Genomic DNA, 27,091 nt, shown 5'->3' with positions numbered 1-27,091 from the left:
AATTATCAAGGAATTTTCAAGACGAGTTTCTTACGAAATCAGCGAAAAACCAGAGGGTTCAACAAAGCCACACCTGTATTGATGATCATCATCGAAAAAGTCTGAAAACAAATACAATGACGAGGTTGTTACCACAAGATTTTACCCTGAGTACTATTTGCCCTTGTCGTGTTTTTTCTTGTTTCTAGTTCCAGAAAGCAAAGACTAAACAAGGCGAAGTGATCATGGGAAACTGGAGGCAGAATGGGCTCGATTGATGGCTAAATTATTATGAATTAGCGCGGTAAGACGAGGAAGCGCAAGTATTTTCCGACGACTCCGAATTTAAAAGGAACAGCCTAACTCAGTTAGTTGGGGCCCACTGTTATATTTGCTTTGATTGAGAAGTTCATGCGACGCATCTGCTCCATTGATGCGCTTGTTGTGAGACAGTAGTTGATCAATTAAAAGCCTAGTAAACCACCTGCTGCATTTAAGAGCTGACTTAGTTGAGCTGCGAATCAACGCGATAAAAACGATACGTTTTATTGAATGACAGAAATTTATTACGGAATCACGACAGTTCAAAGCCTGTATTCATGGTTATTGCAAGTCGAAGCTTTTCTCGGAGAATGGATTTTTTCGAATAGTTTGGCAGCTGAAAATTAAAAGTTAAGGCAAAGTTCGAGGAGGCTTATAAACACAAGAAATTCTTATGCTGGCCGATTTGATTCAAAGCTGAAAACAAGGTCTAAGGTGAAAATTGCTCATACCTTGAGCAAATTAAAACACGTGGAAGCAGTCGGCAAGCGACCCTGAACGACTTTCGTCTTTCGAACAGACAGAAAGCCTCGAAGAACGCTTCCAAGAGTGTCTCCTCGATCATCGTCATCGCCAACTTCTACGCATCGAATGGAGAATGGGGGTTGAAGATGGGCAAATCCAAGAAGCGGAGGGCAAGAGCAAGATGTTACAAATTTTAGGAAAGCGGATCGTTCATCCTTTTTGAAATCGTTCTCGAGAATATCCCAGAGCCAGACAATCACTAAAAACTTCAATAACTATGAGTAAAAACTTGATATAAATCATGACTGAAGAAAACTCCCATCACTGCGTTTTCTAAAGTCTCTACTTGGACATTCATTAGAGGGCAATTTTGAAAGAGCGAGAAAAAACGTGACGAAACTAGAGCCCTAATGGCCTGGGAAATAGAAGGATACCGATCTCAAGTAATTTTCATTCGCGCTGGAATATTATCGATTAGAATCGCCATGTAGTGCATCATTATTTTAAAGTTAGGTTTGCGTGGAAAGTGAAAATCTAATTTAACAGAAAACGGAGAACTCGTGAGGTTCTAAAATCAGCTGGGCGAAGAAATTGAAAGAAAAATAGAAAGAATACCTCGATGGCGGCCGTGAAAGCCGCCAAAGTAGAGCACGTGCTTCCTCAAATCGGCAAAGTCAATATCGCCGTCGTTGTTCCCGGAAATGAGTCGCTGCAGCTCAGAAGTAGAAAACATGGAGAGCCAGTCGCGGTTGATTAATTGATGAAATCCGGACTTAACAAATCGTTAGATGAACAAATTCATTGTTAAATAAGAATTGCATGTCAAATTAGATAAACGACTGGTATCATCGAGAAAAAAACACATTTTCCTTTTTTTTTTCAAAAAAATCATGATAAGAAAACCTAAAAACGGATGTACTTTAAGTTTTTATCGTGTGGATTAAAACCACGTCAGCACATTTTTCTGGTGATATTCAAAAAATCTGAACATGAAAAATGATAGCTCGCCGCAACTCGACCAGCTGCGGTTCAATGGGCGAAGGCTGACTGTAAGGTGTTTTTACTCACCGAGAATGCCGCGGATTGAGCCTTAATCTGCCTAAAGAGCCGGAAATGCGCCACACTATGGATATAAGAAATCCTATTTTGGTTTGTGACAGCGATGTCGCGCCCGCCAGTGCGGAGCTCGTAGCTTTTCATCTGGCCTGGTCGAGGTTGGATTAATCTAACCCTATTAAACTAAGTCAACAAAAATAATCAACAACCCGCTCCTAGAATATCTTCCGTCCACTCAAAATTTAGCCCCAAGTCTGCTGCATCTTCACAGTGCTTGACATATGCCAAGTTCTTCGCTAGTTCTGGGTCAAAAGCTGGCAAGTCGTCAATTGAGGAGTACAACGCATTCGCCGAGTGGTGGGAAAGATGTCGCAAGAAGAAAGGGGCAAAGTGGACGTCCAAAACAATACCTTCGTAAACTGCTTTTCCGAGCAGCTTTCCGATGTAATTGAAAAGCTCGAGGTCGGAGGAAGAAGATGCCATATGACTCGGGTACAAAGAATTGCCGAGTTTAGTTGCCTAGATAAATATGTCAACGATCTATTTTTGTTAGGAAGCTCACCTGGAAAAGGTTGAACTGAACATCAAATATCTTCGCCACTGTTTCTTCCAAAAACTCTTTGAACACACCATCCTGATCAATACCCGCTTCGGCAAGTCCTAAGTCATTGTAAAATTTTACACGGACAGTTGACTTCAGTTGATTAGCTCTCAGCCGGCTGAGTTGGTTAAAACCGTCTTCGATAAGTCGTGTTCGCTTGATAACGATATGATGCGGGATGTTGCCCGCGTCGTAGCCCCTGTTAGCGCCCTTTTAATAAGTTCGATAAAGTAGCTTTAGAAGTTTCGAAAGAGGTTTATTTTATGGTGAACCCGGTCCTTTTGGTCCGCCTGGATGAGCTTTCTAAAGCAGCTAACACGGTTATCAAAAGGTATGAGAAAAGGCATCTGCTCGAGGATTAAACGTGCGCGCGGTTTCCCTTTGTCAAATTCCCCCATAATCGTCGCCGGTTTCACCAATTTGATAAGCCAATGTCCCTTATCAGTAAAACTTCGCCGCGTGTCCTTATCATAGAACAGTACAAGGAGATCTAGGCCATGTCGATGGATCGCTGTAAAATTGTTTCGTTCCGTTCCGCCAACGACCCCTTTCCAGACGAGTTTGAACAAGAAATTCTTCAGAAACAACGATATCGTTTTCGATTCCTCCAGTGAGAACGGGTGCTGTTTTTCGAAGAACTCGTCCTCGTCGGCTATGGAAAGCAGCAAAGCGGAACACTGGCAGAAAAGAGATAGAACAGCCAAATACGGCGCATTAGCCTGTCTTAACTCGGGAGTATCCTCTTCCGCGATTTTTTCAAAAACATTGAGTCCTCCCGAAGGTCCCATTTCACAAATGAAGACCCAAAGGCGCTTCAGAAACGTTTCCACGCCAAACAGTCCCGTCAGAATATCCAGCTTTATTTTCTCCACGAATACAGACATGCAGAGTGTGTACAGATAACATGCTTTCGTAGTCATCACGACTTCTGGGTAGTTCAAATGTCTCCCGCCGACTTGTTTCATAGAAGTAGGAATGCCTCCGATCGCCCGTTGAATGAAACTGCCAACGGAAGTTTTTCCGAAAGAAGTCTTGCTTATCTTTTCTTTCGTCCGCTGAGCCATTATATCCGCACTTAAAAACGAGGTGCCAACTTGACCTACTAAAAAGTTCATGTCTAAAAGGCAGCCCCTTTCCTAGAAGGCTCCTTGAACGTCATGCCGTTCTCTAAACGCTCCATGTTGAGTACATCAAAGAAAAACATCGCGACTAGATTCTTCTTCCACATACACCCGAGCTGTTCCTGAATGAGAGCTAATTGCTCCGAGTCTGGTTGCGTCTCGTTCGAATCAACGCAGTAGCCAAGAATCGGATGCCAGGACATGTTGGACGCTTTGGAATGGTCAGTGTTTTCTTGGATGTGTTCCAACATCCGAATGAATAGTTCCAGGATCGGTTGTTGGATCGTGTAGTCTTTTTTGAGTGATAGGATGTAGAGAGAATTAGCGTAGATAGACAGAGCTGATGTTCCGGAGTACTTTGAAAAATCGGTAGAAAGATCAGGTAGCCAAATCTCGTCCCAGTGAACACTCGATTCAGGAGATTTTCTTGTGACAGAAAGCGTAACCCCAGGAATTGTCAAAATCTTCTCGAGATACAGAACTTTATCCTTTGCGCATCTTCTGATCAATACAGAAGCTGCGTTCAGCGTAGCATTTGAGAAAAGACCAGACGCTCGGGTCTGCCATAGAATCAGAATGCTCTTGATAGCGTCTAAGATTTCTTCCCTGACTTGAGCGAGATTTCGATCGATCATCGCAACGACGGCGGGTTTGACTTTTTCAAACTTCTTCAAACCCCAAAGCAGCCAGTTGCTTCCATCGGATAGAACCGCGAGAAGAGATAACGCGGCAGAAACACGAGATGACTGTCGAGATGTGGAGATCCTACTAAGCATGCTTCCAACAGAAATTATCAGCTCTCTCGCTTGTTTCAGGAATAACTTGGCGTACTTTGGATGGAGACACAGAGAAATATACCATGTTTTCTCGTTTCCTTTTGGATTCAAGATATTTTTCGAGAGAAGTCTGCTAATTTTCTCCAAAGAATCATCAAAAACTGACGAATAATTAAACGTCAAGCCACGAAGTGCCATAAGAATAACTGTGCTGTCGATATTATCCCATTCTGGGTGCTGTTCTATAAACTTTTCTATGGCTTGAAGGCGCGAACGTCGAAATCTTCGACGGTCGAGAAATCCTCGAGCGACCTTTTGGATGGTGATGGCATTTTCCGTCAAATGGCGAGACGTTTCGCGCTCAGAACGTTCGATGGCACGTTTTTTTAGGAACGTCTCCTTTTCCGACTTGGGCAACTCAGCATCTTCGAACATTAATCTTAAACAGCTTTGAGAAGTGATGAAATCAAAACTTTCAAAAGGCAATCAGGTCGTATCTTTTACAATTTACAGAAACTGACTCAGTTGCCGAATTTTTTCTTCTTTCTCGTAGGTCCTTCTTCCAATCTGCCTTTCTTTCCAAACTAAAAATAACAATGACTTGCATGAAGGTTTTTAAAATAAGCGAATTAGTTACAAACTAGACAAGTGGCCTTGAAAAAAAAATTTCTAAAAGATTTGCGGTAGATTCCGCTCACAACATGCACATTGTCCTTGTACTTGTTAATGTTACATAGAGGATCACCGCGAGGACAAGAATCGCTCGCGTTGTCCTCAAGGACCACTTGGTCGAGTTCCGTATTTGTACTTGGCGATGTTTGAAATATACCGAAAGCGGTGAATCCTACAACAGAGCTCGAGAGGCTGCGGTTGAACAGATTTCATCAAAATGTGAACGGCTGTCTAAAATGGAACTCTTCCTGGTACAGAACGTATTCGCGTAAAACAAAACAACGTCTGCTTCAATCTAAGCCTTCAGATTTCCTCTTCAAAGTAGATAAAAAATGCTAGAGCAACGACTATCCTACAAACAAGGTCAAAACTATTGCATCGCCTTTTTAGAAAAAAAAGTAAATTGCCAGTAACTGATGGCTATTTCCGGGCGCGTATAAAATTGATTTAGATACCTTGTCATTTGACGAGTTGTTTTGATTCTGCATCCACCTGTCTTTATTGCGGACAAATTCAGTGACTCTCAACTTCGCGTTCACATGGCGCCCAAATTGCGATTGTCCGAGCTCTTGGTGCACCTCGGCCAGGCATTCGCAGAGCACTTGTGTTACCTTCAGATTCTTTTTCTTCCAAATGCTTTCGACGGCGCGCGAACCAAAGCGTCCAAAAGCGATATCCGATATTGGCAGTGTTCTCAGCATTTCGCAGAATTTTTTATCGGGAATATTGTTGGACATGCTTTCTAACAAATAACTTCCAGCTGATGAGTCGAATATCGTTTTCAACTTATCGCTTTCAACCTGAAACAAACGCGTCTGAGTCAGCTAATTCGGCTTTATCGCTTTGATTTATTTCTTTGTCCGAACTTCGGATTAGAAAAGAAGAAAAACGGAATAGAAAATTCTTCGATCCATCAATGCTAGGGTCAACCATGAGGTGTTAATTTACCTTTACTAAATCGTCGATCAAAATTTTTCTTGCTCGTCCCTTGTATTCCATTACAGCCTGGGCGATTATACTCCCCTGGTAATTTACTTTTAATTCTCCATATTTATCTAAAACAAGCATTTTAGACGAGCTACTAATTAAACTCCCTCACTTTCTAATAACAAGTCTTCAACAAAATTGTCTGAGCTCGTGACCGCGAGTTGCAGCGTTTTCATCATTTCGATTTGCTTTTCTTCTTCCATGCTTCCGCATTTGCTCACTATCCTCGCTAAGAAAAAAAAATTGAATTGAGCGCAAATTGCAATTACGCAAGGCACTACGAAAAAACAGAAAATAGTATGTTTAGTATATTTTCCCCGCTTGTCAGAAGTGTATTATGAAAACAAATTCTCCTTTTAGCATTTTTAATCAAGTCGTGTTGAGATGAACTTAGAGCGACTCGGTGCCACGATAGTCGTGCTTTGATTTCAACTAGATATGATGTTATATTGTTTGGTGTTACTGGCATATTTTTATATTTAACTTTTGCGACCGTGGAATGATAAACCACGATAGGTAGGGGCAAACGACTACGTAGCTATTACGGTTTATTGTGCAAGTAAGGCCGTGAACTTCGCCCATCAAATTGAGCTATTTTCTAAATGCAAGACTAACGGAGATTTTTTTAAGTAGCCTAGTTATGATAATTATGAAATACTCGAATCATATATTTTCTATAATATATTTTTCTATAATAACAACATCGAGTAGATTGATTTTAAAGAAGTTTACGAATAAAAAGAAGTCCAGTATTTAAAATCCTTCATATTAATTTTCAGTGTTATTTGTTAGTGCGAATTTTTTTCTGTGAAGGCAACACTGCTTTGAATATTTTACGAACCTATTATGCCACCCTTTCCGTTGATCCATGCTTGTTTGAGTGATCCAAGCGCGTTCAGCTGGTTCATAATCAGCTTGAAAAGCGCGAGACTGGAATGCGTAATCACCCGTTGCAAAACAAAATTCCCATTCTGGTGTAAGACGAGCTCTTCAAGACGTCCTCGCATCCAGGTGTTGTAGAACTCTTTCAGCAGCTCCTTATTCGAGGGTTGATGACTCTGTTTAAAGTTCGTCCGAAGATCATTGTTTTTATTTGATAAAATAGACCCGAATAAAGTGAAATCTTCAGGAAGCTTACAAAGTGTTTGTTATTTTAGTTCATACTTTATAAAAGCCCTTTTTTCTATTTTTACGATAGACATCAGTTTTGGTAACAGTATTCTCCTTCTTTGTAACAGCACATCTTACACTGTATTGACTCGCAGTATTGAAACATTGAATAATATTCCGATAAACAGAGAAAAATATAAATACGGTAGAAAGAATGAGCGCCCTACTTTATAAGTTACTGTTTACTAAGTACTGTCGACGGATTTCTCCTAATCGAATAACATTGATAGTATCAATTGATACCTCTTAAAGTCCCTGCATCAATCATAACATTATGTAATAATAAGGAAATATAAAGAAATGTACCGTGATGTCTATCAAACACGCTACATAATAAAAAGGATAATTGCCTTCCTAAGTTTCTTAATAAGGTCATCTGAAAGGAACTTACAATATTTTTTCACAAAAGTAGTAAGAAAAACGTCTTATTCGTAAAAATCAAGTACCCTGGAAGCTGGAAATAAATTAAAAAACGTGTAAGAAAAAGTTCTAAAAGAGTGAGCCCTCGCCTCGTTCATTGCATAAATCAAACGTTCCAAGAAGTGGCTGGCAGCTGCCGATTTCAAATAAGAGTTGACAACTTCTTTCGAAGGCGTGAAGTGTTTTACAATTTCCGCTATCCAGTCTTCCCTAGACTCCTTGACGACAATTAACATTTCGCCAAGAGCGGGCGACGCTTTTTCGCACATTGCCAGGTCCGGTAAATTTTCCACAGCTTTTGAACGTTCAAAACTGCTAATTAAAATGTCCTCCATTATTTTCAAATGCATCACAACTCTTTGAAAAGCTTCATTTAGAGAGGATAATTTCAAGCTTTTTAAGGGTTGATAAAATTTTCATCCCTCTGATCTCTGAGAAACGCGAGCCTCTCTTGACAGCTCTATCTCAAATAAAAATCAGATGAGAACGAAAGTTAACGTGAAATTATCAGTTTTAGAACGGAGCCTAAAATCGCCGCGCAAATATCTCCGAATTGCTTCCTATTCGACTTTGAGAGTTCCTTGACGCGGCATTCGATTTCCGGTATTCCGTCGGGGCTTTTCTCGGCAGCGATAAGCACCCCACAATGTGCCTGTATCAAGTCGCGAAAGAGTAGCGATGAGTATTTATTTCGAAGTTTTTTGATGATGTCTTCTGAGTAGAGCTTCGTTAGCGGCTTCATCGACTTGGCGCATTTTTTCAACTCCTCGTCTTCTGCCGAGTTGAGGGAGGCGCAGAGGGAGACAAATTGCCGAAGAGCGGCGCGGATTACAAAGTAAGAGTGTTCACCGTTCACCAATTCGCCTGAATTATTTTACGTTTACGCACTCTGACCGCAGATTACAGCGCTTTATAAATTATAATCATGTTTGTTGAAGATAACCTATTCAACAGAATTTTATACGCGAACGTTTTTCGTCATCAAAAATCACTTGGACAGCTACTGGTATTCCAATTTGAAATTTATAAAACTACCAATTTCGTTGAAAGAATGTTCTTGAGTCGATTTTTCTAATGTTTCTTATTTTCGACGTATATTTTTGAGAATGAAAATTCATTGAAAAAACATAGGAACTGACCGAACAGATCTTCCTCGGCGGCGGAAATAGAATCGAGAAATGATGCGATTGCGTTGAATTTCGCGTCCTGGATCAGCCTCTCCACCACAAACGACAACTTGCGCCACTTGACGAGGCCTTTGATGTGTGGCCCAAGTTCCTGGATGCACGTTTCAACCCGCAGGGTTAGCTAACCGTCGCGTATGATAGTACCGTTTTTATCAGGCGTCGAAGTAAATTTGTAAAACGAATATTATTCTACGCCAATATTAATTATTTTTCGCATCAGTAAATAAGCTCTGACAGAACATGCCAATTCGGGTGCCCAAAATATTTTGTCCTATTCCCGGGAAATGGAATCATCCAAATTGGCATATCTTCAAGGAAACGAAAGAATTTAAATGTGAAAATCAAGCAAAAAGTGTTAGAATTCTCTAACCCCTTGCCTATGAGTGTTTGCTTAGCGTCGTCGTCTGTCTCCGCAATGATGTTTTCTGAAAGCTCGGAGAGATATTTCATCAACTGGTCGAGCTCTGGGTCGCGGTTGCGCCCGTTGTCTCCCCGCGTTTCATCAACCACTACCGGTCCTTCATCCTCAGGCATTCTTCAATTTAACTAATCTTACAGACAAATGGCTCAAGTTAATTTTGTGAGCCCTAAAACGTGTTGGCATCTTTTAAAACATTCTTCAAAACATCCGAAAAACAGACAGGCATTCTTCAGCTTGTTTCGTTCGAATATTAACAGATTCCACACTTATTCAGCGTGAGAACTTGAGTTACGAAATTTCAGGTGATTATGCCATTAAGACCCCTGTGAAGATGAAAAAACAACGAGAATTTTAAGAAAGAAGAATATGGTAATCGACTGTTTTTTATTGCACAAGAGATAAAGGGAGTGAACTGTAAGTGTAATTTGTAAAGCGAAAGACTTTTACTGGACTTTTTGGGTCTTTACTTGTTGAGCTTTGAGATTGTTTATCATGTTGTTTCTTTGATAAAATTTTGAAATGTTTAAAATTGACAAACCAAGTTCCTATAAATTTGTATCTAAGCATGCATTGCCTCTTCGTTTTCCCCTCAACTGTCTCGGCGATTTTATCCCATCGATTTTCCTCGTCTTTTCCGAACTTTTTCAGCGCGACTTCTAGGAGTTTCTGCTGCGTTTGACTCCACTCATTTACTTCTGGCTTTTCCTCTTTGTTCGTCTCTTCAGACTTGCCTTTTCTTTGGGTAACTACTGTAGAGCTACTGTACATGCTCGCGCCAGAAGTGTACTGATGCATCTTTTTCTGCGCTTCTTTGGTCTTTTTCGTGATTTCCGGAACTGTTCTGTCCATTTCGTCAGCGATTCTGAAAAACTCGTTTGTTCCAACAACAACGGTATCAACAAGAAAAAGTTCATCCCGTGAGCAATTCACAAATTGCGTTTTAAAATATTTTGAGCGCAATTTTATACGTTACTCGCATACTGCTAGCACTAACTGGCAAACCACTTTCTGGTATCTTTGTACGTTGCTAATTCAGCGTATGGGAAATTCCGAGAAAATATTCATGCCACAAAGCAGTCCACAAATATTCAGTATTTTTGCTTTCTGCAAAATGTGAGAACGGGGTTTAACAGCACGAAAAAGAATCTTTTCGGTGAAACAAGAATCTTTGAGATTCTTGAAAAGCCAGAGAAAAATATGAATAATGCAAACACTACTTGATAAATCCCTCTTATATCAGGCGAGCGAACCTGTCCCATCTATTAGAAGTTCCCCCGGGAAACTTAGCAAGCAATCTCGTCAGAGTGACCATATCTTCCTCCGTCCAAGGGCGCGGCCCGTCGCTTTTTCTTTTTTTAGTCGAGTCTCCGTAGAGATCCTCTTCCAACTCATCATAATCATCCTCTTCTTCCTCTTTCCTCCGCGCCTGCAGCTCTTAAAAATAAGATAAAAGGTGCGTCTAAGAAAAAACATCAACGGGTCTCAAGATCCGAGATCTTTGGTCAAGAGGAGGTACCTTGGATTTCTTTGAGTTGCTGAGCTCGACGCTCCATCTCAACCGCCTTTCTCTTCTTTTCTTTTTCCAGACGTTCTTTTTTCGCCTTTTCGCGTCGCACTTTTTCCTCTGCGATTTCTTTTTTCTCATTTTCAAGACTGAATAGATAGGATTATCAATGGCACTGATGGAAAATTAGAGGGTTGAAAATGGACTTTTGCTCTCGAAAAAGGACATAAAAGGTATTGAACTTAGACTAAACTACAGGACCTTTTGTCTGAGTCTCGTTTTAGAGCGTCCTTTGAGGTGGGGGTTTAAGGACAAAACCACGTGGTTAGAACATACGCTTCTTTCTCAGCTAGGACGCGTGCAGCCTCTTGCGCTTTGAGGTCACGAGCAGTCTTGATCGCCTCTGGAATTGCCTTGAAAAAAGCCACCGTTCCTCGGAGCATCAAAAACGGCAGCAAATTTCCCAGCGATGGGTACGGAATTGAAGAATGCGCTTGCTCCAGATGTTTCACCGCGTCTTTTTGCTTTTTGCGTTTCGATACGGCGTCGATTTGGTCCGCCAGGATCATTTTCTTCTCCCTTCAAAATTACAAATGACGAAATTGCTTGGGTGAATGTTTTTTTGCGAAATCGGAAATATTGTTACGTCTAAACTATTTTTTTACGTAAACATTAAAATCTGTTTTACAAATTCAATAAAATTTGAAATGAAGCTAAAGTTCTTGTAAAAGCGTCATTTTATTATGATACAAATTATTAGGCTCTGAAAATGAATAATTTGATTAGACAAGCATCAGTAATTGAACACATTTTTTCTAAAAATCGATCAATCACATTAGAACTCAATCACGACTGAAGAAATAGTGACCCTTTGAAAACTCACATCATCATCGAATCAATGATAATTTGCAAGAATATTGGCTTCTTACCAGTAACTTCCCCACATGGTGCAATAATGAATAATCGTGGCAATGCTAGTTAGCAAGATAGAAATTTCGAGCATCGACATCTTTCGCATTTTACGCATGTAGAATGCGGCTGATTTCCAATTAGGGAGGCCTTCAACTAGAACTCGGTTGTAACGCTCCCGCAATTCCTCGTTCTTCAGCACTTCGACGATTTGGGCCAGCTTGCGGAAATTCTCCGTCGCTCCCTCGGTAGAGTTCTTGTCCGGATGCCATGTCAGAGACAATTTGCGGTATTTAGACTTGATTTCTTTCGTAGTAGCGGTCTGAAAATTAGCTGATAAAAGGAAGCCTCTATTGCTAGAATGACAACTAGGAGAGCGAATTGACGAATTAGCGAAATCGAACGAAATCGAACGCTTAGAGTCACAGCATTTTTGGCGAGAAATGCCATGACTAAGATTTTGATGAAAATTGATCAGTTCCTTAATCCATGGAAAAGACATTTTTCCCAAAAATTCTTCCCTAGTTCATAATTTAATAATGTAAGACTAACCTGTTCTACACCAAGAAAATCGTAGAAATTAGCGTTGACGTCCTCAACAAGATCGAACAGATCCAATTCTTCTTGGCTCGCGCCGAATTGCCCGTACACGATTCCGAGAAGAATGAAAAACGCGTTTCTCATTCTAGTTAATTGAACTTTGAAACTTCAAGATTTTCGAAATAAAGAATTTATTGCACACACTTGTTTGATATAACAACGGACGTAGCGTAAATGAGTCTGTATATTAATAATAAGATGGGCACGGAGACATGTATGTATCTATTTGAAACCAATTAGTAGTAGAAGAAATTGAAGCCCAACGAGCCTGGGCGGGTCGCATTTTTTTTATAAATTTGGACATCAATGATCATCCACGGAAATTTCTTGGGAGCTGCGGCTGAATGTCTTGGACCGCGCTGACCAAATCGTGAATCACCTACGAACATGTTTCAATTCTGTAAATGTCGAGTTCCATCACGGGAAAATGTAGCTTGTTAATTAGCTGGATTCTCCGAGAATTTCAGCGAAAAAGTGTTAAAATGCACTGACCTGAGCTTGATACTGATTGACACGAGCGGCCATTTCGTCGATTTGTCCTTTCGTTTGTTCGGCGATCCAGCGTTGCAGCTCTTCTCGACCGCCCATTACTTCCGCTTCCTTCGCCTAAATCAACCTCATTAGCCGGGAAGTTTCAGTTCTCAACTTTAGAACTCCTTCCAACAATCCAAACAACATCCAGATTTTGGACGATAAACAGACAATTTAGAGGCCCATAGTTTCAGAAGTGCGTCTATTATTTTAAGCAAATTAGGAGCAAAGTGGCTAACCTTAAATTGCGCTTCACGTTCTTTGTTAAATTGTTGGATCTCGACTTTTGCCTCTTCTTTGGCTTGTTTGAGCTTTTTCGCCTTCACTAAGCAGAAAGAAATAGAGCCTTTTCGGAGTGCTGTTTATTTTTACCTCTTCGAGCGGCATCAACCTCCTTTTGGGCCTCTTTCTCGGCCTCAAGAAGTTTTTGGATCCCCTCGGACTGCGAAGCCATTTAGAAAAACTATCTAAATATATCAAAATCGTAAACAAAAATTTAAAGAATCTATCAGAACGCTAATTAACTTTAATACCATATCCGTGAAATTCTAAACCAATAAAATGAAACATAAAAGATTGAAGGTACAAGTTTTGATTATTGAAAACGAGATTTATCAGTAAGTTTTCGTCTACATGTTTTTGAGCTCTTCTTGCACATTTTCCTCTACTTCCATCCAGCTAACAACTTTAGAAAGGTTCATTTATTTATTTCTATTGAAAAACGAAAACAGTGTTCATTTGTGAACAATAAAATTGAACCTGTTCCTATATCTCTGAGTTTTTCCCAGTTTCCAACAGCTCTTGTATTCCGCAAAACGTCGATATACACCTCAAGCACTAGAATACGCCTATCTGAAGACATGCTTTCGGAGATATCGGCCAGGGCTGTCAGGCACTTTTCTTTGTAGCTAGCGTTTCCGGATTTCGATTCCCGATCAGCAAGTTTACATAATCGACAAAGGTTGGATCATCCTCTGCAAGCTGGCTTAACAAGCCAACAGCCTTTATTCTCGTTCAAAAAGTCAAAACCCCTTAATTACTCTAAAACAGAAATTTTCTTTAGAACAAGTTCCTCGAGCAGCTTCTCTTTTCCGTTGAAAAATCGTTGATCCAAGGCAAAGTGAACGGACTTGATCAATCTTCTAGGAACAACTTGCCTACTTTCAGTAGCGGCGCAGAGAGCTTCGATCCCCTGAGCACGAAAGTTCTAAAAATCAATTAAAATTTTCAATCTTGAAATATTCATGTTTCGGCATTCGAATGTTTGATCTTTTAAGAGAAGTTGTAAGTCGAAATTCCTTAGAAAATATCATTCGAAGTGAGAAAGCTTAATCTGTAAATCTTAGCGCGAAAATTGTTGATCAACAATTTTGTTTTAATTTTTGCATTCTTGAAAATTTTTTGCAAATGTGCCCCCTTGACGCCAGTAGGTGACCACTAAATATTTTATCCGTCCAGCGCATCATGAAGCGCAGCCGCTCGGTTTTACCAAGTGTGTGATCCAGCACCGATTTTACATCGGCGATGGGAGACCTTGCCTCCCGAAAATGGCCGACCGCAGAAGCACGTTCGAACTTACCCATGATGGTGAACGGGCGGCTTTGCTTGCTAGGTCGAATATTTCTTCGGCATATGGGCGAACTTGATATTCTCCGTTGTCCCAGCCATTTTCAAAAGAAGTTCCCTTCATCGAAGTTGAAGAATATCATTCAACAAAACGGTAATAAAATTCTAAGACTCCAAAAATTTCCCGTCACTAAATTCGATTTCAACTCTCTGTCCTGTGCCTTATCGAATCGGCCCAGCCAGCACAAAGCGGCCATCTGGGGCCGCTGATCCTCGCTGAGCTTCTTTACGGAAGACGCGATTGCCGAGCCAAGAGAAGATTCTGTGCCTGCCTCCGCGTATTCGAAGTAGTTTTCTCCACTCTGCTGCAGAAATTCGATTTTGTTTTGTCACTCGCGGCGCCGATCATGAACGGGACTGAAGAAGCTGCCTCGATTCTCAGTGCATTAGAATCGCTAGCAAGCAGAGCAAGGGTCGGAGCGAGAAGCTTTCCAACACCATCAGAAAGCGCTGTTTTCCATTTTAAACAAAGCCTTGCACCAAAGTTCAAGGCGACTCCTCTAGCATTGACTCCAACTCCCGTACGAATAATTGTCCCAACTCTGTTGCAGATTTCTTTCAAATCGACAACGGGGAAGTTGTCGTTGTCGACGATTTTGTATCCAACACGAAGGAACTCAGAGTGTTTAGTTTTCTCGAGTGTTTCTTGTTCGACTTCGGCGTAGTTTTGACTTCGTGTAGCTCCTTTGGAGATGTTTACTTGCTCGCTGACTGCGCATTTCTGGATTAGAATCGGGATCAGTTTCGTTGCATATGGGAACAAGAGCTGTTTTAGAGTTCAAGAAATTAAGGATATAAACGGGTAAACTGATGGTTGAAAGGCTCGGTAATCAAAATCTGCTGATGAATTTGAAAGTATAGCTTGTGCAACACCTTGGCGGTGCTCGAAAGTGAAGTGGCTAAGATTGCAAAAGGAAACATTCAAGAACTCTGGCGGAAGGCCGCGTTTGGATTCAGCCCACCGTGACACGAGAGACATACCGATCACCACGTTTGTTGTTGTTGCAGAGTCAAGATATTCATCAACAATAATGTCAAGCATGGGCTTGATCCAGTTCGGAATGACGCTGGCTTCATTAACAACGCGAATGGTGAATTTCATCAGTTCTAAACAGCTCGTAGTGGCGACGGCCTATAACGTGGACTTGCACAAATGATAGCGTGATGCCTTGAAATCACGCGTTTCCGGGGTGATTTTCTGGTTAATGCAATTTCGCGAGAATCGTCGCCAACCGTTGCCTAGGCATAATTAGTCATTAAAAGTTCAACTCATCAAAAATTCACGCCTTTGATGAAAATTCCACCTTTACCCCGGAGAATTTCTCGTTAGATTTTATCAATTTGTTGCTTTAAATTTGGCCTTAACATGCGATCGAGGTGTTTTCACGAGAGCGAAGGATTTCCTACTGTTGGGATTATTAGAAGATTTAATTAGCAGCCATGAAACCTCGAGCATAATTAAAGAAAATAAAGACGTGATTCTGGATCCTAACTCGTTTTTCACGAAGACGAGACTTTTCAGAAAACGTACTCATCTTTGACAAACTGTTCTTTTCTTCAAAAACGCGAGGAGGGTCTTTATTAAAGACACGGTTACTGTATAAAAAAATCACGTTGAGATAAATTCAGTTTTAAAAAACAAGAACGATATTTGGTGAAAACGAGCTTGAGGTTGTGATTAAAATTTTACGCGCGTTCTATTCAGCCCAGAGTCAATTTATCATCGGAAAGGTGGAGACGAGTTCTTTCTCGAAAAATGGGGATTATGAAGGCGGGATTAGTATTTCATCTAAAAAGGTTCCTCTTCAACTAAAACACGTCTGCATATAAAAAACTAGTCCGAAAAAGATACGGAAGATTGTCTCATCGCTAGGGTAAATCACTAATAATTAAGCTTTTTTTTCTAGCTTAGAAGAGTGAGGTTATAATACAGATTTAGAATCCCCAGAAGCTGGGGATCATTTTGACTATTGATAGTGAGGGGTCAACTCGTACCCTGAGGGCATTTAGGCACCTCTGAAGTCCCAAAATCCGGCCAACTTCGGAAATTGGAATTTTTGAACGCCCAGACCGCCCCTTTAGAGCCAGCGACTGTGCTAGAATTGTAGCCCAGGCTCTGACGGTCATTTTGAGATATAGAAAAGTACTGAGACCCAGGGGTTCCTGAGGAGCTAGAGGCCCTTGAAGTTCGAGAACTCGACAAAAATTGAGTACTTTTTCACAAAAAGTACACCATTTGTGTCACAAATGCCTCCAAAAGACTCTTTATCTATGGTTCTTCATTAAAATTGTTTAAGAAATCATTTGGGGTCATCCGAGGTCACTCTAGGTCAGAAATTATCAAAAATTTAAAAAATATCATGAGTGACCTCGGATGACCCCAAATAATTTCTTAAACATTTTTAATGAAGAACCATAGATAAAGAGTCTTTTGGAGGCATTTGTGACACAAATGGTGTACTTTTTGTGAAAAAGTACTCAATTTTTGTCGAGTTCTCGAACTTCAAGGGCCTCTAGCTCCTCAGGAACCCCTGGGTCTCAGTACTTTTCTATATCTCAAAATGACCGTCAGAGCCTGGGCTACAATTCTAGCACAGTCGCTGGCTCTAAAGGGGCGGTCTGGGCGTTCAAAAATTCCAATTTCCGAAGTTGGCCGGATTTTGGGACTTCAGAGGTGCCTAAATGCCCTCAGGGTACGAGTTGACCCCTCACTATCAATAGTCAAAATGATCCCCAGCTTCTGGGGATTCTAAATCTGTATTATAACCTCACTCTTCTAAGCTAGAAAAAAAGCTTAATTATTTGTGATTTCCCCTACTCATCGCCCCGCTCACAACAGATGTAAAGTCCCTTCCTTGACATTATCGCGTGTATCATCACAACATCTGAGCACGCAGTTCCAGAGGTCGATAAACCTTTCCGGCGGGAGTACATTGACATCCGCGCTCAAGTGTTGCAACAGGACAGGAAGTGTTCGATTCGCAGCCTCGCGGTAGTCCCCGTCGAATCCCTGTATCCGCTCTAGACACTTATCCAGACAATTTTTGAGCAAACTGTCAATTCTTTTTGATACTTCGAATGCTTACAGACGCGGTTGATGATGCGGCCGGTATGTCTGAGCTGACATTTTTTAGACTTGTGCAATAATTACTGTCTTAGTTTATTTTTTAGAGTGATAGCCTAAACAGATTCTTCGATCATCATTGGCATTTCTATGAAATAAATGAATAGCACGATCAAAATGAAGAAAGAAATTTGACAAATGAACGAGAAAGAACAGTAGTTTAAAACATTTCTGGACTGGGGGAGTTCTAATTCTCGTTTAGTTTACTACTGAAAGTACGTATTAGATACCGCACTAAGTCAGTAACTGCCCGGTTGTGTGAAAACCGCAGTCTTCCGGGCCTGGACACTCATCCTAACATCTTTCCATTAAACTGTCAGTTCTATCGGGCGAGCTGAAAGGCCGACGCGGGGTGATAAGAGCTGGCTTAATTTTATCAGCTCAAACAAGGCTCAATTTTAAATATAATTTCCGTGAACTGACAACCGTCTCCTTGAAAGATATTTTTGCCGATGCTTCTAATCGAGTCATTTTTATGGTTGACCATGAGAAGCAGATCGGGGGCGAGAAGTTTGATGCTCTTCTCATCGATATTCTTCACTGCGGTCAAGTCACCAGTCAGACCAAGGCTAAAAAATGAAAGCTTATTATCCAGACACTGGAAGATCTCTAAAATACACCGTAAATTGGATCAACACATTAGAAAATTAAACTTCTACGAGTAAACTTTGAGCGTCAAGAAAAGCCACCCTATCTTACTAATTTTCCCGTCGATAAGTACCTTAGTAGATCAAAGACGTGATCATTAATCTTCAATTCCAAAATGATCTTCAACAAGTCCTTCAAGCCCATAGCATCTTCTAAAGGAATCTTTCTTTCGGCAAGCTTTCCATCCTTTTCTGGCACTTTTCCGTGTGCGATGACGAGATTGAGAATATTCGAAAACGTCCTCCTCTGCTCCTCGGAAGAGACAGCGTGGAATTTTCGGAGACCTGTTTTGAGTTCAAGAGCTGGGAAAAATTGCCGTCAACACGAAACATTCAAGTTCTCAGGTTTGATTTAATTTTTCCCGCGCAGAATGTGAAGAATCTGAGTAGCCACGCTTATTTTATAAATACAAATCATCGTAGGTCTTACAAAAAATCTTCCTCGCGCAAAATTTTTGTCAATTTCAAAATTTTCATTTTGGCAGGGAGACGCTCTTACTAATTAGCGAAATTTGCTCTCTGTTTGAAACCACAATTTTAATGGAATAAGATATATGCTCTAAAAATATACAAGTCGACCCTGTTACCACCTCTTGATTTACATAACGTGATCCCAATTACAACTACTCTTCTGAAGATGTTGATAAAATCTGAATCATTCAATTAACATTGGTAAATTCGTGCGTATAGTTATGATGAGCTTTAGAAATAACTTCTAAAAGTAATTTTTCATAAAAACAAGATCTATTCAATGACAGGATTTTGAGGTAATTACTTTCAATTAAAAATGTAGCGACCGTAAACTGTATAATAAATCAGAACCTCATCACATCATTGATGAGCCTATCATCCAAAAAAGATGGTCCAATGTACAATACCACTAAAATTTTCCAAGAAACATTGAGAGTTGAAATCAGAACGAATTCTCTCTACAAATAGCTTGAACTCATTCCTTTGGCACAATAAGTGGATTCTTCAGAACTAAGTAAGAGTCTATTTAGCAGACCACAAAATAGCTGCTTGTTGAGTTCCTCTGACAGCTCACTCGTTTTTCCCGCGTCGCACAACGCGGCCAGCCAAATCCCAGTTCCTTTTTGCTTCCCCTTTGCCTTGTGGAATGTCCGATCCAGGATCGCTTCGACGATTCGCGGTCGGACACGGAGATCAGCACTTTCGATGTCAAAACCGTCACTTTCAACGGGGTGGGCAATTTAGTAACCAAATCATTTTTCCATGACTTGAAGAAGTCAATTCAAAGAAAGACTGTTTCAGTAGATTAGGTTGCTGAATCATTCAAACTCAAGATTATCGTTTATTTTAATTTCAACATCTATAATTCTTCGCTTAGCTATTAGGTAGTCATTCGCGAAAATAATCCACCCGCGCTTGGGGGAGCTCCGGTGGCCAAGGACACCACAGTAACACTAACAGCTAGTTGAGCTCGGGCTGAGTCGACGTTTTCGAGGCTGAGAAGTGTGTCTACCTTCGGGTTAATAAATATTATCGGCATTCTTGTATCTATGGTTGTACGTAGAACAAGGCCTTCGATAACCCGTGTCTAACAACAGCTCGACCGTGTCATCATCTTGCATGAAGGGGGAGCCCGAAAAGTGCGCCAGCGCGCGAATGGCGGCAATTTTGACCTTTTCATGTTCATGTGAGAGACATTTGCCAGTCTGCTCCACCAGGCTTTTTTCAATCTGAACACGGGAGGAAACGTAGCCCAAGCATGTTAACAGGCGCTCGAGAACAACGCCAGAGTGACTCGTCCACGGGTTGTCCATCATACTCTGGATTAATTCGATCGACCGTAACATACTCTCGTCATCCTTTTTCCGAATAAGAAATGTCACAACTCAGACTTCGACCGAAAATTCGACTGTTATCTTTAGTGAAATTAAGGTACTGGAAAGTCACGTGTAGTTTTACGTGACAACTAGTCACCCGAATTCCTTATCAACTGAAAAAGTTATATTCAATCTCGCGATAAAAAAGACTGGATCCCAATTAGCGGTTCATGCAACGCACGATTTCTTGAAAAAGGAATCGAAAAATTCTTATCTCAGTTCCTGCATGCGACCGCAGTAGACCGCCAAGGCCATTTGAAAAGCGGATTTTCGTGCCCCATCCACCTTCTCGTCGAATTCGAATAACGGCGCGTATGTGGCGAAATCCGTCTTTTTCATTTGCGTCGCGAGTAGTGACGAGGCCGCCATGTTGATAGCGAACGAGTGGCCTTGGAGGAACTGACAGATCTTCTCTGGGCGGAAAGTATTGACGGTTTTGACGATGAATTCAGAGGACTCAAGTGGGCGCTTTGCTCGAACTGTGCATTCCAGAAGCTCCAGCTGGCTCAGAATCTGCTCTGAGCTGGTCAGAGTGTTTCCAATCTGACTGAAGTTGAGGAGAATTTTCTGCAAGCTAACAATCATCCCTTCTTCATATGCTTTTAACGACTCAATAAAAACGCCTTTCCAATTATCCTTCTCAATCACACTCGGCATCAGCGAGGGTCCTTCACTCCCGCGAGAATTGACTTTTTCATGAGCGAAAGGAGTTCCAAAGAGGGAACAATGCTATCTCGCGTCGATAAGAAAGCAATAATGGGCTCAAACTTGACGATTCCGAGCAACTTGGCGGCCAATTCGCGCGATTCCGCAGGGACTCTAACATCGCAGATAGTGTCCAACAAGAAGAGTCGGTGTGGCCCCACGTCTGGATCAAACGGAACAAGAATCGCAACAGCTTCCAAAAGACAATTTAGAAACCATTTATTACCAGCAGGCGGCGATTGTCCATTTATCTTCATTAACAGCCGCTCACGATGTGGATCCGCAGACCCAATTTTACACAGTGCAAGAATCGGTGCTGTTTATCAAGTTTGAAAACACGTCATTCAAGTCGACAATTCGACTAAGTAAGGGCGAACAAGTACTTCAAGGACTTGGTTTTTCAAGTTTATTGAGAAACATTTAGAGTGCGTTATGACATCCAACGATGTCTACCGGTAATTAAATTTGGGCAACTACCATTAGTATCAAGTACTCTTAGTGTTGGTTACGTACTTAGAGAAAGAATTTACTTTCCGTTACTTTTTCTGTTGTTTTTGAAAACTGAGTTGTCAAATTTTTCAGCGAAAAATTCCATTTGACCTAACCGCTATTTGTTGAATTCGACGCTGTCAAAACTATTTCCTGTGACGGACGGGGTCCGATGTAATCCCTTCAGCAAAATATCCACAAGGTCAAGAATCTTTGAAGAGAATGCGGCGGCATTTAACTCGATCAAATACGGAATGAGATTCAAGAGCCGATCATCGTCAGTGGAGTCCTCTGCAGCGAGGATTTTGTAAATTCTTTCGAGAAGAATTGGAACGATCTTAGGGTTTATCGCGGACTCGGCTTTCAGATGATGGAGCCAGTCGTAGGCTACTCCTCGAGCTTGGGATTTTAGGTCGTCTCTCAGCAGTTCGAAAGTGACTTGCAGCGAGGCGGGAAACGTTTTGGCGGCGGAAGATGATCGTAATAACATCTTGGCAATGCTTATTTTGAGACGATCAGGTGCTTTGGCGTGGATCTGTGTCTTATCAGAAACGGGGTTCAATTCGCCCAAGAAAAGCTGATACAGGATGTTGACCATCTTTTGATCTTCTATCGAGTAATTGAGGCATCTGAGAGCGCTTTCTGAGTTTCCCTTTGGATGAAGAAAGTCGATGATTTTCAGAAGAGGAAGACTGAATTCTGAGAAAGGGAGGAAACTCGATATTTTTATAAAGCTCGATCTACGTGTAGTCGACCCTTTTCCTGCAGGTAATTGCTCGCTTCCAGAAATATAAGTCCAGTGGATTATGAAATGACAGATGGTCGATTTCTCTTTAATTTTTTGATCTGACGTGATCTCATCCTTGCGCGTAATTTGATTGAGCCGGGATTGAGCAATCTCCATCTTTTCTTTCGGCGATAAAATACAAAGAGGGCTCAAGTCGGAAACAAGGATAAATTTGATAAAGGTCGCGAATCGAGTGAGAAATGTAGGCCAGTCTTCGTCTGAGAACTTTCCTCTGAGCTTGGACACGTGCTTTTGAATGATCTTGCAGGACTCTTCTTTTCCCGTTGTGTTCAAAATTCTATGAAAGTTCAGTGACCACTGACTCATGAAGGGAAGATCTTTTGAAGTAGGCATCTGATAATGACATTTTCCAGCTCTTCCATGCTCTGCATTCGAGCAATGCCGATCTTCAAAAACATAGAAGAAAACATTTTCACAGGCGGCGAAGATGTACTTTCGAACAAGTCAAAAAGCGGCGCGACGGGCAGTTGAACTGTTTCCAGTGATTTTACGCGACTTCTTATGTGAGAAATGATCTCGAGTGCTTTTTCTTGTCGTACAACTTTTGAAGAGAAATATCAATTGACCCTTTGCATAAACTGAGTACCTTACTGATGTCGTTTATGATATCGACGAGATATTTGTCGAGGATCGCTTCAAACTTTTCATTTGTATCACACATGGTGATCTTGAGAAAGAGTTCTTCCCCAACCACGACCATGATGATTAACTTTTTCGACTTCTAAAACCTCTTTGATCGAGATTTATTTTTTAGAAAAATAAATTTTTCGAATAAAGAATTATAAAAGTTTTGGATACAGCATAAACAGGTTGAAAGGTCACTTTTGCTAAAGAAGGGTGTGTAATATCTCGCTAGCCAGTAGTTGAATATCTTGAGTGGATGAGGCAGATAGAGTTTTTATCTAAAAAGAAGACTTAAAATTCTGCCGAGCTTGCATAAAACAATTTCTCGCTTCTAGGATCAATTCAAGTGCCTTAGTGACAAAATATATCTTGGGTATAAAACTTACTTGGGAGACAGTTTTCGAATGTGCAGCGATTTTCGCCTGGGCAGATTTATTTTGAATTGACTTCCGGAGAAGCTTGAGAACCAGTCTTTGATTTCTCGTGTTTCCAACTTCGAGCAAAATCACCAGCTGGTCGAGATTCTCTTTATTGTAAAGGTTTTGGCAGCTCTCTGCGCCCCACATGTGAACAGTGAGTGAGACTGAAATCAAGGATGACTACCGGGATATCCAGCGGGATTTTTACCTGTTGAGCAAGCTAGACTGACTAGTTCTGAAGATTTTTCTCTATCATCTTTTACTGTTTCTATTGAAGAGGCAACAGGTGGGAACTCAAAATTTTGAAGAATAAAGGGAATAAGGCCTTCAAGTGTGGCACAGCGGTGAAGAAGGAAGTCAGCCATTTTTCCTGTCGATCGTAAGACTAAAAGACCGCTTTTGTTTATGCCTTAAAACGGAAACTACAGTACCTTGAGCTGGGGCATTTTGATTTTTCGCTTTCAATGCCACTTTTACGAATTCGGACACAGCCTGGACCATCGCTCGACACGTCCTAAAGATCTCAAGAAGCAAATCGTAATCGAAATCCTCGACGGAAGTGACGAACTTGATTGTATGCTAAAATTGATTACAATACTTCCATTTGGCATTGCTTGACCATACCTCGAGGATATCATTATCCAATAATGTTCTTACAATTGCTTCCGAATGAAAATTCCAGATCTGTGTGAGAATCGACATGAGTGCTTTTTGCAAGGATTGCTCGGCTTTCTCTGTCATTTGAATTTCCGTCAGAGTGACGAGTACTTCCAACACTCCAGACCGTGGTAGGATTTTAACGAATTCGTTTGGAGAGATTATTGCCAGGTGGTGAAGCGATTTTAGTGTCAGAAGAGGCAAAGGAGTGTCAGAAAGCAAAAACTAGATGAAAAAATTTGATAAAATCTATAAAATTGGACCTACTTGGGGAAAGCTATCAACAAGTTTTTCCAACTTTTCATAACTGATGTCAATTTCGCCTTCATTTTCTCCATGATCGATTAGATCAGCTCGAATGGCCAAAATTTCCGATAATAGTTTCATGTAGAGCATTTTGGAGTTGTCTTCTGTAAGTATCATCATTATCAGCATGGGAATCGCGGCTAAACGAAAACTTATACCAAAGTCGAGTTAAAGATATACCTTGAATGATGGAATGATTTGAAGACAACAATTCAGGTCGAGCGCAAGTCACTTCGAATACGGAAATGATCGAATCCAGAAGAGGCTTCCAGATATCATCCCCAAGCGAGTTTTCTATGCGATTATCGCCCGAGCAGAGAGTCGCCAAACGGCAAATATTATCCAAAAATTCTTCTCTTATCAAAGAAGGTCTGAAAACGCTGGACGACATCAAATGCGGTAGAACAGAAAGTCCTGGTAGTTTTTCTCGGAGCGATTTTAACTGCCCCGTTGATGGGTGTTTTCGAGCAGCAGCATCTTCCAGAGCTTCAGTGCAGTAGGAGACGATAACAGGGATCAGCGCATTGGCTTGTTCGATCAGATTGGCAAGGCAGAAATGAGAGAATGTCTTTTCTTCCGCGTCGATTCCTCCGATTCGTTTTGCTTCGCGCTCAACCACAGCAACTAGTTTCATTTTGCACATGTTCTGCAGATTTTCTGGCTGATTTTGGAGCATCAAAGACATGCAGAGAAACGCTTTCGCTCTTACAAGCCAGGAAGGACTGTCAGCAAGTCGGATCAACTTGCTGTGAATGTCACGATGCTGACAGACTCGATTCGCCATGGCTCGTGAACTCGCCCTCGGATTTGGGAGAAAGACGACGCCGATAATCGTCATCATGAGCGACTGGCACTTCTGAGGCGCTGCATACAAGGTGTCGAAGAACTTTGGAAGGCCGATTTTTTCAAGAATTGAGTTCGCTTGAAGCGGCGTTCTCGAACAAACTTGAGCAAGGGCACTGAATCCGAAACTCTTTATTGTATCCGAAGATGAACGGGTAGCCATTGACCACAGTTGAAGACCAGCTTCAGTCCCAGAGTGGCAAAACCGTGAGCGTGGGCTCAAGAATACATGATTTTCGATTATTTGTGCTGCAGCGGATTGAACCTGGCTCTCTTCCCCAACGCTCAAGCAACGAGTGACCAAGGAATAACAAGGTGGTGGGCAAAGAACTGGAGCTGTAGCTGTTTCTGAATTCGGACGTTCAATACTTTCGATTTTTGCGGTTATCAGAAGCATCTGTCCGAGAGGTGAAAGAAGCTGCAATTTTTGCTTGCCATTTCTCGAAAACTGCTCTCTCAAGGAATCAGCAAGAGATAAAAGCGCATCTTTGAAGTTCTTTTCTGTTGTGGAATCTTCAAAATCTAGTCGACTCTCAGCTGAAATCGCAGCTACTGCAAATACTCTTGCAAATCGACCTCTGTGCTCATTTGATTGTCTGATATTTTTGGAGAAAGTGCTGATTAGTTGAGCTTCAAGCCAAAATCGACGAGAGAATTCTGTCGATTTCGGAAGTTCGTTGGACAACCAATTCAGAGTTGCGATGAGAACTTTTGCCGAGGATTCTTGAACCGTGTTATTGATCAAAGAAAAGATGCTCTTCCATTGTTTTTCTTCGGAAACTTCTTCCAAATCGAGCTTCGAGATATCCTCTGGTAAATATTTCGTATCAGCTGTTGCAGAGTTCGTTTTGCGCTGCTTGTTCAAGAACGATTCGGGATCTGGGTTTTCTGATTTATGAATCATCATCTCAGAAAGAGAAGGTTTTTCATTCATGTTAAAGACGGACTTGTTCAGGGGCTGGCCTGCGCTTAGGGTTCTCTTTTTCGCCGGCATATTTTCCATGATTGAGATTTCTGTTTCATCGAGATTCTGGGATGACATCGCGGAAATTCTTGTAAGCGACTGGGTAGGAACAGTAGCTGATTCTTGTATTCCCATGTCCACAACCGACGCAGATACGAGGGACTTTGAAGCTCTCCTAGAATTGACACTCTTTAGTAACTCTGTTTTCTGTCTCCTTAGACTGTTTTCTGGCTGAATATCGATGCTTCTGTCCATCATGCTTTGAGTCAATGTCTTTTCAGCATCAGTTTCATCTCTCTTCGCGGTTTCTTGAGGATTTTTCGATCCCTTCGGCGTACCGAAGTCGGATTTACTTGTTGAAGACAACGAATTTTCGTTTTCTTTTTTGGCAACTTTTTTTCCCCAAAACGGATGATCAAGGACCGTTTCGATCGTCGGTCGTTTCTCGATATCATATTGAAGAAGTGATAAAAGAAGATGTTTGAAGTTTTCGAATTCTTCGGGCTTCGCGTTTTCGTCAAGATTTTTCAAAGCATCGATTTTCGATTTTGGTGATTCTTTTTTTATTTGCATGAGAACATCGTCTATTTCTTCGCCCTGGTACATCAGTTGCCCAGCAAACATTCTATACAGAATCGAGCCCAAGCTCCAAATGTCTGCTGGCAATGTCACGTGACCAACGAGAGCTTGGGGCGAGTGATGAGCGATGTTACGGATAGGATTGGTAAAAGCGCTGTCACCTCCTTCATCGAGAGAATCTGCTTCAATTCCCTGAGTGATTTCATCAACAACGCTTTGGTAAATTGCCTCGATTTCTTCGCTTTCAAAATGAGCGCAGGAAAGATTATTGAGCTTGACAACTCCTGGTCCGTCCAGAAGAAGTCGACTTGGAGAAAGATCGCCAACGCAAATGTCGTTTTTATGAAGCTGATGAACGCCACGGCAAATGTCAAGTGCCATTTTCTTGATTTCGGACAACGGTAGCCTTTCGTCCTGATCGAGAATGTCTTGAAGCGATCCACCAGTGCATAGCTCGAGAACTAGCCAGAGATGATTTGTGGTTTCGTACCACTCGTGAAACTGGACGACATACTCGTCGGATATTTGATGTGCGATTCTGACCCAGTTTGTGACCGCTGCCCTTCGAGATTTTTGAATTGACAAGACAGCGACAAAATTGATCGTTTCTTTTCTTCGACCCTTGTAGACTGTCGTCGCCTCGCCTTTGCCGATTTCCTCGTAAATTATATAATTCTCCATGTTTCAATTTGCATTCATTTCTTAATTTAATCGAATGTAAGTTAACAAGGTA

The 27,091-nt window shown here is 41.3% G+C and overlaps 8 protein-coding genes across 9 annotated transcripts in view; 1 reads left to right on the top strand and 7 right to left on the bottom strand.

The window, feature by feature from the left end:
- Window positions 1-27,091, top strand: part of LOC145705586 (BRO1 domain-containing protein BROX-like) — a 44,397-nt gene that overhangs the window by 672 nt on the left and 16,634 nt on the right. The window lies entirely within an intron of this gene.
- On the bottom strand, window positions 523-4,783 carry LOC145701735 (ubiquitin-protein ligase E3B-like). Its single transcript, XM_081778952.1, has 8 exons — window positions 3,556-4,783; window positions 2,695-3,496; window positions 2,384-2,632; window positions 2,039-2,340; window positions 1,834-1,972; window positions 1,381-1,537; window positions 753-1,024; window positions 523-637 (listed from the first exon to the last, which is right to left on the bottom strand). The coding sequence occupies exons 1-8, from the start codon at window positions 4,752-4,754 to the stop codon at window positions 554-556; spliced, it is 3,204 nt and encodes a 1,067-aa protein (XP_081635078.1). The 5' UTR covers window positions 4,755-4,783; the 3' UTR covers window positions 523-553.
- On the bottom strand, window positions 4,778-9,289 carry LOC145701734 (uncharacterized). The gene is made up of 9 exons (XM_081778951.1): window positions 9,152-9,289; window positions 8,708-8,876; window positions 8,094-8,432; window positions 7,658-7,863; window positions 6,820-7,015; window positions 6,091-6,207; window positions 5,940-6,046; window positions 5,447-5,791; window positions 4,778-4,903 (listed from the first exon to the last, which is right to left on the bottom strand). The coding sequence occupies exons 1-9, from the start codon at window positions 9,287-9,289 to the stop codon at window positions 4,841-4,843; spliced, it is 1,680 nt and encodes a 559-aa protein (XP_081635077.1). The 3' UTR covers window positions 4,778-4,840.
- On the bottom strand, window positions 9,133-12,307 carry LOC145702598 (uncharacterized protein F54F2.9-like). The gene is made up of 7 exons (XM_081779836.1): window positions 12,142-12,307; window positions 11,610-11,911; window positions 11,017-11,259; window positions 10,693-10,829; window positions 10,427-10,610; window positions 9,741-10,038; window positions 9,133-9,670 (listed from the first exon to the last, which is right to left on the bottom strand). Exons 1-7 carry the CDS (start codon window positions 12,271-12,273, stop codon window positions 9,620-9,622), a joined length of 1,347 nt encoding a protein of 448 aa, XP_081635962.1. The 5' UTR covers window positions 12,274-12,307; the 3' UTR covers window positions 9,133-9,619.
- Window positions 12,312-13,208, bottom strand: LOC145702599 (V-type proton ATPase subunit G 3-like). Its single transcript, XM_081779837.1, has 4 exons — window positions 13,093-13,208; window positions 12,960-13,045; window positions 12,682-12,795; window positions 12,312-12,568 (listed from the first exon to the last, which is right to left on the bottom strand). The coding sequence occupies exons 1-4, from the start codon at window positions 13,172-13,174 to the stop codon at window positions 12,500-12,502; spliced, it is 351 nt and encodes a 116-aa protein (XP_081635963.1). The 5' UTR covers window positions 13,175-13,208; the 3' UTR covers window positions 12,312-12,499.
- Window positions 13,492-15,147, bottom strand: LOC145704258 (uncharacterized). The gene is made up of 4 exons (XM_081781706.1): window positions 14,504-15,147; window positions 14,300-14,406; window positions 13,795-13,927; window positions 13,492-13,724 (listed from the first exon to the last, which is right to left on the bottom strand). Exons 1-4 carry the CDS (start codon window positions 14,541-14,543, stop codon window positions 13,609-13,611), a joined length of 396 nt encoding a protein of 131 aa, XP_081637832.1. The 5' UTR covers window positions 14,544-15,147; the 3' UTR covers window positions 13,492-13,608.
- On the bottom strand, window positions 17,177-18,428 carry LOC145701733 (uncharacterized). Its single transcript, XM_081778950.1, has 3 exons — window positions 18,192-18,428; window positions 17,894-18,039; window positions 17,177-17,418 (listed from the first exon to the last, which is right to left on the bottom strand). The coding sequence occupies exons 1-3, from the start codon at window positions 18,260-18,262 to the stop codon at window positions 17,177-17,179; spliced, it is 459 nt and encodes a 152-aa protein (XP_081635076.1). The 5' UTR covers window positions 18,263-18,428.
- On the bottom strand, window positions 21,283-27,055 carry LOC145706110 (serine/threonine-protein kinase ULK4-like). Of its 2 annotated transcripts, none has more exons than XM_081783629.1 (9): window positions 24,153-27,055; window positions 23,934-24,112; window positions 23,634-23,891; window positions 23,441-23,588; window positions 23,218-23,394; window positions 22,977-23,173; window positions 22,553-22,868; window positions 21,914-22,507; window positions 21,283-21,850 (listed from the first exon to the last, which is right to left on the bottom strand). In XM_081783629.1, exons 1-7 carry the CDS (start codon window positions 27,037-27,039, stop codon window positions 22,794-22,796), a joined length of 3,921 nt encoding a protein of 1,306 aa, XP_081639755.1. In that variant the 5' UTR covers window positions 27,040-27,055; the 3' UTR covers window positions 21,283-21,850; window positions 21,914-22,507; window positions 22,553-22,793. The 2 variants fall into 2 exon arrangements, with proteins under 2 accessions (XP_081639755.1, XP_081639756.1); XM_081783630.1 differs by having other exon boundaries at window positions 22,558-22,868.

Source organism: Oikopleura dioica, chromosome PAR (genome assembly GCF_907165135.1).
Source record: "Oikopleura dioica chromosome PAR, OKI2018_I68_1.0, whole genome shotgun sequence".
Lineage (NCBI taxonomy): Eukaryota > Metazoa > Chordata > Appendicularia > Copelata > Oikopleuridae > Oikopleura > Oikopleura dioica.
This window is presented reverse-complemented; position numbering and strand designations above follow the sequence as displayed.